Source organism: Polyodon spathula, chromosome 20 (genome assembly GCF_017654505.1).
Source record: "Polyodon spathula isolate WHYD16114869_AA chromosome 20, ASM1765450v1, whole genome shotgun sequence".
Lineage (NCBI taxonomy): Eukaryota > Metazoa > Chordata > Actinopteri > Acipenseriformes > Polyodontidae > Polyodon > Polyodon spathula.
The window spans coordinates 29,826,148-29,839,130 of NC_054553.1; the positions used below are offsets into that span (position 1 = coordinate 29,826,148).

At 44.4% G+C, this 12,983-nt stretch overlaps 1 protein-coding gene across 1 annotated transcript; it reads left to right on the top strand.

Moving 5' to 3' along the window:
* Nucleotides 1-644: 644 nt before the first annotated feature.
* LOC121295726 (diacylglycerol kinase epsilon-like) lies at nucleotides 645-12,946 on the top strand. The gene is made up of 11 exons (XM_041220722.1): nucleotides 645-1,820; nucleotides 2,833-2,992; nucleotides 4,137-4,256; nucleotides 5,537-5,680; nucleotides 6,166-6,323; nucleotides 6,456-6,504; nucleotides 6,770-6,883; nucleotides 7,632-7,703; nucleotides 8,233-8,360; nucleotides 8,915-9,026; nucleotides 9,470-12,946. The coding sequence occupies exons 1-11, from the start codon at nucleotides 1,360-1,362 to the stop codon at nucleotides 9,656-9,658; spliced, it is 1,707 nt and encodes a 568-aa protein (XP_041076656.1). The 5' UTR covers nucleotides 645-1,359; the 3' UTR covers nucleotides 9,659-12,946.
* Nucleotides 12,947-12,983: the final 37 nt, after the last annotated feature.

Consider the following 12,983-nt stretch of genomic DNA (forward strand, 5'->3'; position numbering starts at 1 on the left):
AAAAACGACGTTGTGGGGGCTTCCCCACTTTGTAAAACACCTTTTGAAGAACTAAATATGCCTTTAAAAAAAAATTGAAAGTGCCAAAATATTGAGTTTGTTGTGGACTTTCACCCTGTGTGGAGTTTTGTGTGACTGGAGTTAGAAATAGTAAATAAAAATATAATGAGAGTCAAAGAGAAGTCCCCACAAGTATAGGAATACAAACGTGTGTGTGTGTGTGTGTGTGTGTGTGCGTGCGTGCGTGCTAAATTTTACGGCAAGGCTAAAATATTTTTGCAATTGGCCTTCACAATGTTTATGAAATTTATAGGTTTAATACTTTGTTTTTATTCCACGTTTTCCTTCAAGAGTGGATGCACTCTGCAACTTGTGTTTGAAAATTCCCACGTGTTCTGCATCAGATTCATTATATTGAGGACACATGATTGTGTTTCTGACTTGGTAAGAACTTCTTACACTACTTACATGCCCTTCAGTTGAATGGTAAAGTCGGTGTAAATTACTTACACATTGGGTGTTTTAAGCAGCACCCTTTACTAGATGTTGTTTTTCATAATATACAGGTATATAGGACTAACCAAGCAGTATAGCTAATCTGTGACTCCATTCCCATCCCACACAAATGAGCTGATAACAGAAAATGGCAGGCGGCTGTAGCACATCGATATCAGCATCTTCTAAAACTATATACACTTTGTAAAACTGTTCGACGTCTTTATGAATGTGTTTGAGGTCCCGGCCCTCTTGTTGGGCCGTGTGGATTGTTTGCTGTGTGCGTGGGAATCGGCTCCAAACTGCGCTCTCTTGCCTGGCGGTGTTTGGTTGACATTGTCACCGCAGCCAGTTCCTTGCTTTCGGCCGCGCTCTCTTGCACTGTCTCCTGAACTCTTCGATACTTTCACCAGAAACACTGACATCATTATTTCCGTTTCCGTCATGAGAGTGGAGCAGTGGAAGGATGCTGTGTGTAAGAGTACAGTAGCTTGGCGCTTAGACATTGTTTTACGTGTGAGACGTTATTAAAATAAATCGGTAACCTTATAACATATTTCATTCAGGGCATCGTGTTGCCTAGCTCAAAACACACACGCAGTGTTAATACAATGTTGCATTCATCATGACTTGCAATACATTTTGAACTTGATGGTGTGCATGTATGGATATTATTTATGATTATTTAAACGCCTTGTGTTTTCGTGCAATGGCTGCTTAAATGTTAAATTGAGATCATGCGGAAAGTAAATTATATAGAGTGTGTTAACCGTAAAATACCCAGAGCAGTCCGGCCGAATCCGACGCATTAACTGGCGCATTGGTTCTGCGGTCGTCAGCTATCTGGTTCTTTTGGCGAGTAGGATGGAGGCAGCGGGCGAGGAAGCTGCATCTGCGAGTGCTACCAGCTTGTCGGGCGAGTGGAATTTATTTGCTTGGACCGTGTTTGCGGTCATCCTGCCGGTTCTGATCACGCTGTGGTGCGGCGTGCAGCGGTCCAAGCGAAAGATGGTCATCAAGGACATTCTGAGAAAAAGTAAGAAGCACGACTGGCACGACAGGGACCTGTTCAGCAAGCCCACTTGCTGCTGCGTCTGCTCGCAACACATTCTCCAGGGCGCTATCTGTCACTGCTGCGGGGTGTGCGTGGACGAGGCCTGCCTGCGGAAGGCAGACACGAGCCTGGCATGCAAGGAGATCATGCGCCCCGCTCAGCGGGACGGCTCGCTGCCCCATCACTGGGTCCGAGGGAACGTGCCCCTGTGTGCTTACTGCGCGGTTTGCAAACAGCAGTGTGGATCTCAGCCGAAACTCTGCGATTTCAGGTAATAATAATAATAATAATAATAATAATAATAATAATAATAATAATAAAGTACAGTTGAACAAAAAACGAAACTCGATTATAATTACACGTTTCGTGTTAGTGCAATAATAATAATAATAATAATAATAATAATAATAATAATAATAATAATAATGTGCATCACACCTTAATTCTTTGGATTTGTATTAGTTGCACAGTCTTATTAGTTGAGTTGATCGTGCATTCTGTGCGAATAGGATGTCATTGCTTGTTCCAGAATGCTGCTGTGTGGACTGGGCTGCGCTGGTTACGCTTCGAAAGTACATTTAGTCTCTCAGTTGTTTACACTTTCCCTCATCGCCGGGTACTGTTAACATGGGGTGCAGGAGTCATCACTGATGTGATCTAAGCCGGCACCAGCTGTGCAGTAAGTAAGGCACTAAGCTGGGGTCTCATTACCACAGGCGCAAGCAAATAAACACAGCCCTGCAATAAAGACTCTGAGGCTACATCTTGAGAACCCTTCATCCCATTTGGCAAAGGTCATATCTGATGAACTGCTGGCAGGCGCCAGTTTTGATGAGTCGTTGAATGGGCATTAATTTTGACATCAGGGATTGAAATAAGACTCCCATTGCATATTAGTTTCACCCATTCCAGGTTTTAGTGCAAGCTTGATTTGTCACAGTTTACAGATAACAAGTTCAGCTGTGTCATATTAAACTCATATGATAATCAGGAATGGATCGAACTGCTATGCAGTGGGAGTCTTATTTCCATCCCTGTGATACGCTGCCCTACATGCTACTGTTTTCACATACCCTGGTCTTTGTTACCTTACTCTGAAATGAGTGGTAATCGGGGGGGCTGTGAGATTGGGGATGAGTTTGTCAAGCTGTGTCTTAGGGCTACCCTTTATAGACTTCCAGCTGAGCGCAGATCTGCTGTAAAACAACAGACACGCCGTTTTAAGAAAGGGGTCCCTGTTCTAACGCTGGACCCCTTTGTGTTTCCCTCCGGTGCTCTTCCAGGTGTATTTGGTGCCAGAGAACCGTTCATGATGACTGCAAGCCCAGCCTGTCGGACGGTGGGAAGTGTGATTTGGGTGAATTCAGGAACCTGATCATCCCCCCTCACTACCTGCACAGCATAAACCAGCGACGCAGGGGCCCGAGTGATGACTACGGGACGGTAACTCGCACCCCCTTGCCCTTTACATGCCTCTCATTTTAAATACAGCATGGTGTTTGTGTGGGTGACCCCAGCTGTTGAGAAGGATCTGGGCACTGTGGTGTGTAGAGGATTGCCTGGTTAAGAGACTTACAGAGAGATACCTCCAGCTCACACAGGTTTCACACAGCTTGTAATCCTATTAAATGTGTAGCTGCAGAAACCTTCTTTTCCAGTGCTACAGTGCAACTGCAAGAGAGGCTGTGCTTAAACAGGAATCGTCTCTGCTTTCCTCGTCTTTTCATTTACTTTCCAGCAATAGATACTGATTTCCATTTGCAAAAAAAAAAAAAAAAAACACAAAACATAGCACGCCTTCTTTATATGTTATTGTATTTCTGTGCATTTTAAAGGGTGTAACAGCAGAGAGACCCTTTTCTGTTTGCATTCAGTTCTGATTTGCACATAGCATTCAACACAGATAAGAATTGAGCTGAAACCCACAATTTAGGATCCATTTGTAGCTGCTGCTCATTCATACGCAGTTTTCAAACCTTGAGGAAAAGGCTTAGACAGCCTTGATGCAAATCTGCGATATAAAAAAGCTTTGCATTGCATTTGCATTGCACATTATTCAGTGCTTGCTTGTTCCTTCCCTGCACAGATGGTTCAGGGTGTAACATTGCCCCCCCAGCTCATTATATGAGTTTCCGCTTCTGTTAATCAGTCACTGAGTGAAGCTGCTTTCAGGTCATTCCAGGGATTACAATTATTTCACTATGCAAATGCGACCTGGAAACCAGGACTGCTGATGCATGTTATGCTCCAGAGATGGACATGCTGGGATGTGGTGTAGGTAGAGAATAGTACTTGTATGGTAAAGTATGTAGGAGATATATACAGGGCTGTAGTCGCTGTACAGTATAATTAGTCTGCACAGTACAGTGTTTTTAAAACCTTTGCAGGCTGTACTGCGTGCTTGATTAGCCAGTGTACAAGCTCAGGTGTATCTTATTAAACTCTGAGCAACACCTGGAATGGCTCAAACCGCTATGCATCCAACACTGGATAGCAGTGTGTGGATAGCACCCTGATAAACAGCTCTTAGTTTGTTTCATTGCTCCTGCATTGAAATGCTTTCTTCTGTTTTTTTCTCCAATGGCAGTTAGCCTCGATGTGCGGCCCCAACTGGACTCCAGTAATAGTGTTGGTCAACACCAGGAGCGGGAACAACATGGGAGAGGAGCTGCTGGGGGAGTTTAAAACTCTCCTGAATCCAGTCCAGGTGAGCACTCCTCTACAGTGCCTCTGAATCCAGTCCAGGTGAGCACTCCTCTACAGTGCCTCTGAATCCAGTCCAGGTGAGCACTCCTCTACAGTGCCTCTGAATCCAGTCCAGGTGAGCACTCCTCTACAGTGCCTCTGAATCCAGTCCAGGTGAGCACTCCTCTACAGTGCCTCTGAATCCAGTCCAGGTGAGCACTCCTCTACAGTGCCTCTGAATCCAGTCCAGGTGAGCACTCCTCTACAGTGCCTCTGAATCCAGTCCAGGTGAGCACTCCTCTACAGTGCCTCTGAATCCAGTCCAGGTGAGCACTCCTCTACAGTGCCTCTGAATCCAGTCCAGGTGAGCACTCCTCTACAGTGGCTCTGAATCCAGTCCAGGTGAGCACTCCTCTACAGTGCCTCTGAATCCAGTCCAGGTGAGCACCAGGTGAGCACTAACCACATTAGCCATACCACCAAGTACATTCTAGCAATGCTTAACACACTCAGTAAGCGATGGTATTAAATAATTGCACTGCTTCTTGGAGAAGAGGGGCTGCAGTAGCAATCACTAGCCTATGACGTTCCACTATAAGAAGCTGTACAGCTCAGCTGGGCCAAATTGCAGGGAGATGTCTCTTCTACTGTGTCTGTAATTGATGAGACCTAAAACACACGTGCTGGAGAAAAGGGTTCCAGGGCAGAGCTGTGAAACTCGTAGTCCACGTGGTCTGAAGCTAGTGTAAAACGCAGTTTCGATTTAACTTGCTTTTCTGCTTGTGGACGCAGAAGAATAATGTTGTTGTCATTTTAAAGCTTCTTCCACTTGAGCTGGAATGAGCCAGTAACTGGTCCAGGTAGACGGTCTCTTCAGTAACCGGTCCAGGTAGACGGTCTCTTCAGTAACTGGTCCAGGTAGACGGTCTCTTCAGTAACCGGGTAGACGGTCTCTTCAGTAACCGGTCCAGGTAGACGGTCTCTTCAGTAACCGGTCCAGGTAGACGGTCTCTTCAGTAACCGGTCCAGGTAGACGGTCTCTTCAGTAACCGGTCCAGGTAGACGGTCTCTTCAGTAACCGGTCCAGGTAGACGGTCTCTTCAGTAACCGTTCCAGGTAGACGGTCTCTTCAGTAACCGGTCCAGGTAGACGGTCTCTTCAGTGTTGGGAGAGCTTAGTTTCTCCCAGTTTAATCTCAGACTTGGTGCTCCAGGGTTCAGTGTATCTGTCTATGAATCATCTCTCCATGCTCAGTGCAGTTCTGAAGATTGGTGATCTGTTCTCTGTGCTTTTCCCCGCTAGGTGTTTGACCTGACTGAGCTGCCCCCGATCAAAGCCCTGCAGCTGTGCACCGTCCTGCCCGCTGGCTCGGTGCGGGTGCTGGTGTGCGGGGGGGACGGCACGGTGGGCTGGGCGCTGGATGCCGTGGACGAGATGAAGATAAAGGTAGGATGAGAGGGAGGGGGTGCTGCTCCACATTCACAGTGATGGAGGTGTGCAGTTATGAATAATTAAATGAGCTGTGGTGTGTGGGACTGTAGCATGACCTAATGATGTGTGAGAGGGGAAAAAAAGATCAGCAGCTGTCAATCAAAAAAATGATTTCTTAAGAATAAATATATAAACTAACAAATAAGATTTAAACAGATGCTCTGAAAATGTCATCACATGTATGTCTTTCCGTAACACTGGTAAACACTAGCTTAACGATGTTGACATGTCCTACTGCACTGAATGAGAGCTACCTGGAGGTCGTGAAAACGTGGTTTAACTTTCTCGTTTCTGTTTAAAGACAGACGAGTCAGAACACGCTCTACACTGCTTTGCTAACAGGTCGTGCAAGCCAGATCTGATAGCATGCCAGGGTTGGTAGCGTCAGGGAAGCAGATCGCTTCACTTGCTGTTTCTCAGCCATGGCTCTATCTCCCTAGGGGCAGGAGCAGTACGTGCCCCACGTCACAGTCTTACCCCTGGGAACAGGAAATGACCTCTCCAACTCCCTGGGCTGGGGCGCCGGGTATGCAGGGGAGATTCCAGTGGAGCAGATCCTGAGGAACATCATGGAAGCCGAGGCAGTCAAACTGGACCGGTAACTGAGCTCGTCTCTCAAGGGTTACTTTATAGCACATACATGTTTCTGATATTGAATTAATAACCTAGTGTGTGTGCTTTCTTTATTATTATGATGAGATTTTTAAAGGAATGGCACATTTTTTTGCAGGTGGAAGGTTCAGGTTACAAACAAAGGATACAGCTTCCGAAAAACAAAGGTAAGACACAGAGTGAAAACGAAATCTCTAAGAAATACCCAAGAAGGGGAAATATCCAGAACTACCACTGTAAATGTGTAAATGTATTTGCTTTAATGCTGTTTATGTATGTTTTGTTTTTTTATAACTATAAAAACAGTCAGTGTAAAACCTGAAGAGCGTGTGTACAATTCTTTGACGAGCGTTTCGACTGGAAGTCTTTCTCCGCGTCTTCGACTGTGTGCGTCTGTTTCCAGTAGAGTGAGTCGGGCTGTGTCATCCGCAGGTTCTGACGATGAATAACTACTTTTCCGTGGGCCCAGACGCTCTCATGGCGCTGAATTTCCATGCACACCGAGAGAAGACCCCCTCGCTGTTCTCAAGCAGGATCCTCAATAAGGCGAGGAGCTGAGCAGCACGCTAGAGAGAGGGCCATCCTGCTGGAGCAGATCCAGGCGCAGTGCAGTAGTAAAACAATTGCGCAGTGGAGCAGATTATCCACATGTTCAGTATGAAATGTGTAAGAGTTTGGAGAAGATTGGTGAAGGTTTGGTGCTGAAGGAGCCATGTTTAATTCCCCCCTGCCCTGGTTGAAAAGGTGGTTCAAGGACAAAAGTCAGTCAATAAATATAAATGCAGAGGGCTAGCCTAAAGCCATTGTGCTCTTATTCAGTGGTGGACAGTAGTGTGCAAGTCTGCCCCCTGCAGGCATACACTGTTTAATACAGCCAGCTGCAATTCGCAATGAGGTGCTTTACAGTTTGTCTGTCTTCCAGAGAGTGCAGGGCCATGTAGAAGTGGTAGGGCTCTAGTGACACAACTAGTTCATAGTGCAAGAACTGACACTTTTATCTTGTCAAATCAATCCAATAAGCATGCATTGTAAAAACAATACTTATTGTATCGCTTTGCATCAAGACTACATACAATATAATTGTTCCTGTTGTTCTCCAGGGATGGAAATAAGACTCCTATTTCACAGCAGTGTCACCCATTCCAGGTTTTACTATGAGCCTGATTAGCCCCAGTGTGTCTAGGTAATAAGCTCAGGTGTGTCTTATTAAACTCATAGTAAAACCAGGAATGGATCAGTCTTATTTCTGTTCCCTGTTCTCCCAGTCGTGTAACGAGTGCTCTTTTCTTTATAGGCGGTTTACTTTTTCTACGGGACCAAAGATTGTTTAGTTCAAGAATGCAAAGACTTGGACAAGTTCATTGAGGTAACGCAGCCTGCCTCAGAGCTGCTGCTCTCCTTTGAAATGTGTTAGGAGCAGTGTTGTATCCTGTCTCATCATACAGGGTACTGTTCAAACAAAACAGCTATACTTTTAATTATTGAAACAGGAGGTGTTGCTAATGAATAACGATTAGAAGTATTTTTTACAGAAAGTGATATACAGTAGACATCTCATATTTATGTAAACCAGACATCTGCTGTCACTCTGTGTCAGATTGCTTGTATCAGATGGGAATTATGTCACATTAAGATTAGCCTCGCTCTGGTTCTTTTTCTTCAGGTATTCATTATGAACATTGTAGTACAAGCTGCCATTCATGATTAGAGCAGACAGAAGCCACTGACCTATCGTGGGGTAGATGGTAGATACCAGCTTACCCCACACTGGCTCTGATATGATATTCACTATATAATATACAGTACATCACACAGTGTTCAGTAAATGCTCTCTCTGTCAGGTAGGTGTAGAATGGATGCTGAACCTCACTCCCTGTTTGAATGTGTCTCTGCAGCTTGAACTGGATGGGGAGAGAGTGGAGCTCCCGAATCTGGAGGGGATCATCGTGCTCAATATCGGGTACTGGGGAGGAGGCTGCCGTCTGTGGGAAGGAATGGGGGACGAGACGTACCCCCCCTCCAGGTAGACAGAGAGAGAGAGAGAGAGAGAGAGAGAGAGAGAGAGAGAGAGAGAGAGAGAGAGAGAGAGAGAGAGAGAGAGAGAGAGAAAGAGCATACCCACACTTCAGGTAGAGATAAAGACAGAGAGAGAGAGAGAGAGAGAGAGAGAGAGAGAGAGAGAGAGAGAGAGAGAGGCATACCCACCCTCCAGGTAGATAGAGACGTACCCACCCTCCAGATAGAGAGAGAGACAGAGAGAGAGAGCAGATCCATACTCCAGGTAGAGAGAGAGAGGCATACCCACACTCCAGGTAGAGAGAGAGGCATACCTACACTCCAGGTAGAGAGAGACGTACCCACTCTCCAGACAGAGAGAGAGAGAGAGAGAGCAGGTCCATACTCCAGGTAGAGAGAGAGAGCAGATCCATACTCCAGGTAGACAGGAAAGAGACAGAGCGAGAGGAACAGAACCTCTGAGAAGCAGTGGTTCTAATCCCTTCTCACTTTCTCTGATGTCAGAAACGCAGTTATTCGTAGTTGAAGGGGAGTAAGTGTTGTCCGGTTGTCTTCTCGCAGGCTCGACGATGGTTTACTGGAAGTTGTTGGAGTTTTTGGATCGTTCCACTGTGCCCAGATCCAGGTGAAGCTGGCTAACCCTGTGCGGATAGGGCAGGCACACACAGTCCGGGTGGGTGTACTGCAGTTCCACTCCAGATAACTGGACAGGGCATTGCTTTAAAACATTGCGCTCTAGTGGCTTTGATTACAATGAAATATATTCAATATGAAATGAAACTGTAGAGCTCCAAATTACTTTGAACCCTTTCATGCATGACAACCTCATAGGGGGACCGATTAAAAAACCCTCTCCTAGATGCATGCATGATAGCCATTTCTTCCACCATATAAAGCAATGGAAATGTGTTTTGTTATTAACCCTTTCTTGCACGAAAGGGTTAGCTTGTATAGGGAAGTGACTCCTATGTTTCAATATTTAACAAGACCAATGCAGCCATTCCTGTAAGCTTGCATTTGTCAGAACGGAGCATTCTCCAGACAGAGTATCAGTGGTGTGTGTTGTTGTGTGCAGCTGATCCTGAGTCTATATTGTTGTGTGTTTGTTGTGTGCAGCTGATCCTGAGAAGTGGCAAGATGCCCATGCAGGTGGACGGAGAGCCCTGGGCACAGGGGCCGTGCACCATCACCATCACGCACAAAACCAGGGCGCTGATGCTGTACTCCCCTGGGGAGCAGACCGATGATGAAGAGGACGATTCCACCAGCGCCTCCGAGCCAGAGCTGAGCGACCAAGAGGACTAGCACTGCCCCGGCCATTGCCGTGCAACGGGCTTGTATAGACAGCTGGGTTACTGGAGTGTGTGATAGAGCAGGAACACGTCTCTATACATTGCAGTGAGCTGACCAGGCTTTCACACACACTCTACTCCCAGCATTTTATTCCAGTATTTAAACAACTTTGTTGCTTTCCAGGGCTTGGGTTCCAGCTAGCAATCAAGCTGGCATTTTGACAAGCAGTGGTAAACATGTGGCACTGTAATACAAAGTAGGTCTCGGTTATTTCATACAATAACCATTTTGTTGCACTAGCAGTTCCCTCACTGGGGTATGTGGTGTTTTTGATTTTATGATCAGCTGCATAGTTGAAATATCGGTTGCAATGCCCCTTTGATCAGAAATCCCAGTCTTACTTTGGACTTTTTAATTTAGCTTTTTAACTGGAATTTACAATGATCCGATTTTGAGTAGGCAAATACAAATAGTAACGATCAGAACCAAAATCACCATGAAAAACATGTATATTATAATAATTAGAAGTTTTCACTTTCCACTGAAAATGCTTGTTCACTTGAAGCTGACAGACTATTATAGTTACACTATATTTGAAGAGCTACTTTAGCAGCAGTGCAGACATAAAAATAAACATTGTAGAAGACAGGCTAAACAAACGCTCGAACAAACACTCTGTCCTGTGGGCTTAGGTGGTCTGATCTGAGAATATAAAGCCTTCATGAACGAGGCATTGACCAAATCCATTGACACTGGAAATACAGTTTAGACTGCAGTTGTATTAAAAGTTCAGTACTTGCACCACACAGACAGACACTTCATGTTGAGTTTACTAGGGCAGTACTGCTGCTGCTGAAGTGGAGTCAGCTGTAATTAATTCAGAACACTGTCTTCTCCTAGCTCCAGTGAGTGTGTCAGCTTTGCTGTTGTTCGTTGCTCTGTCGTGATTGGACAGTAGGAATAATCTACACAGACATAGAAGATGTTTACTAAATCAAAAGTATTTTATAGTTTTTTTTTTCTTTCTTTCTTAACCTAAACAGCCAAAAAAGTCACCCCATATTGTCAGGGTTTACTCGTGAGTGTCATGGCATTTCCTGATTGAGAGGTGCTCTGTGTGAGAGGGGGGGTGGCTCTCTGACTGCGTGCCTGCAGTGGTACCCCTCTGGGAATACACGCCGCTTCCCCGGTGCAAATACAAAACAGTGACGTGCTTATTTCTTAAACTTCATTATTTATGCTGTGTGCTGTGTTTGCATTAAGGACACAGATTACACTCTGAGGAGGTCGCATATTGTGGTGCTTTTACCCAGATTTGAAGATTACCCAATTAACAGGCACTAGGACCTAGTGTAGCACGGCTGCACCTCCGGTTATAATGTGAAAACATTCCCGTGTGAAACATCTCGGACCAAAGTGTAAATTGTATTCAGCAGAAGCAATGTAACTTTAGTGAAGACGTTACTACAGGTAGGGACAGCATAACTGCGCTAGTTTTTTATTTTTTTTTCCAATACCTGTAGACGTGTAAGTTAATTCAATAGCAGCTTTTCAAGGGGTAAAGTAAAGCTCTTCAGCGGTCCTTTATTAAACGTGTCTATGTGCTGTATTGTGTGCCTTTTGTAAGGAGTGGCCTCTTCAGTTGTTTCCTGGATTCAGCTCCTCTGTGTGCTCCTTAGATTGATTAAGCTTGGTGTGCACTACACACTGCTACCTGTAGGTGGCGCCCCAGCCAGGTCACACTGGGGGTGCTGGAAAGAGGCCAGAATCAGTCTTGTGATGTGGTTTGATCTTAGTTTTTTTGTCTCTGTGGTTCTTGTAAATGTTTACCTGGGTTGACCTTGCACTTTATTAATTATTAATTTTACCAGGCAAGCTTTTGCATTGCAATATCCTCTTATGTACATGAAAACAAATGCATCACTTTTAGGAAAAAGATCGTTTTAAATGCATTGAAAATTGATTTGGAAGTCAAGGCTGAGCAGACTGTTTAAGTCCTGACAGTTTGTCACTGATCATGAAAAACACATTGAATTCAAAGGAATTGGCACAGGACTGAAAACAATGGTGTCTCCCATTGAGTTTGCAGAGTTCCTTGACTTGTACCTTTGCACATAGCAACAGGCAGAGACAAAAAGAAAAAATATATTTTAGCCTTATTTACACTGAACAAGGTGTTTGGGACTAAACATGCTATTTTTTTAAAACTCAAATTGTGTATATGCATTACATTAAGAGGGGTTTATTACCCAGGATAAGGGTAGTGGTAATATGTATTTATTGTATATGTGTATTATTTGTTTCCAAAGTGTCTAATTTAAAAATGAACGCAAATTCATTTTCAAACGAGGCACTTTGGAACCTCGTGGAATGAACGTTCTATTCTGATGACGTGATGTCATCATGCTCCAGCACTTTTGAAAGAGCTTTCATAAACGCAGCTTGTTTTCAGCAGTGCTTTTGTAATATGTATTTTTTTTTTAATCAGTTTGTTCCCATTTTGATGGACATTTTACCCTTTTCTTTTAGAGTTGCTTTTTTTTCCTGTATTGCTTTTGTGTTGTTGACTTCTGTCTGCTTGCGTGTTTCCTTGTATAAAACTGTTGTAGCTTATTGTTTGAGTAAGTGTAAAAGCTTAGGCGACTGTGTTTGGTTTACTGCTGAGGTGGCTGGCTGGCTGGCTGATTGTCAGTAATGTAGACGCTGTTGTAACTACAGGAGCAAACCCACTCGTCAAACACGTGCGCCTGCGCGTCTCTGCTTGTTGCATAGTGCGAAGCATGCTTATTTATAATGTGTTTGTGCGCTGTATTATTTTGTTTACAGTTTTACAAAATGAGTGGAAATGGGACGTTTTGTTTTTCAGTTTTGATTGCGTTTGTGTTTGTTTGTATGCACCGGAGTCCAGTCGCACACGTTCGCTTGCGCACGAACTGTGACATGGCAACGCACTGAATTTGTTGGCAGTGGATCGAGTACTTGCTTTCAGGGTAGAGCTTGCTGTTATGTGCATTCCCCAGTTACAGTTTTTCCAGTTACAGTGACATTGTGTTCAGTTCCAATTGAACACAATAGCGCAATTACAATTATGCTGCAGTAATTACAATTCTAATTAACAGTTATACTAATAAGTAACGCACACAACTACAGACGTTAACATCTTTACTATTTTTTATTATAAATACCACAGCAGATTCAAGTACACAAACATAGAACTAGAACTTATTTTTTCAAACAAACGGGTAACATTGTTTTGTTTTGTGACTCAAAGCTGTAATAAAACGAGACCTTCTGATCACACTGGATGCGTTCTCTCACTTTCTTACTGTGCTTCTTT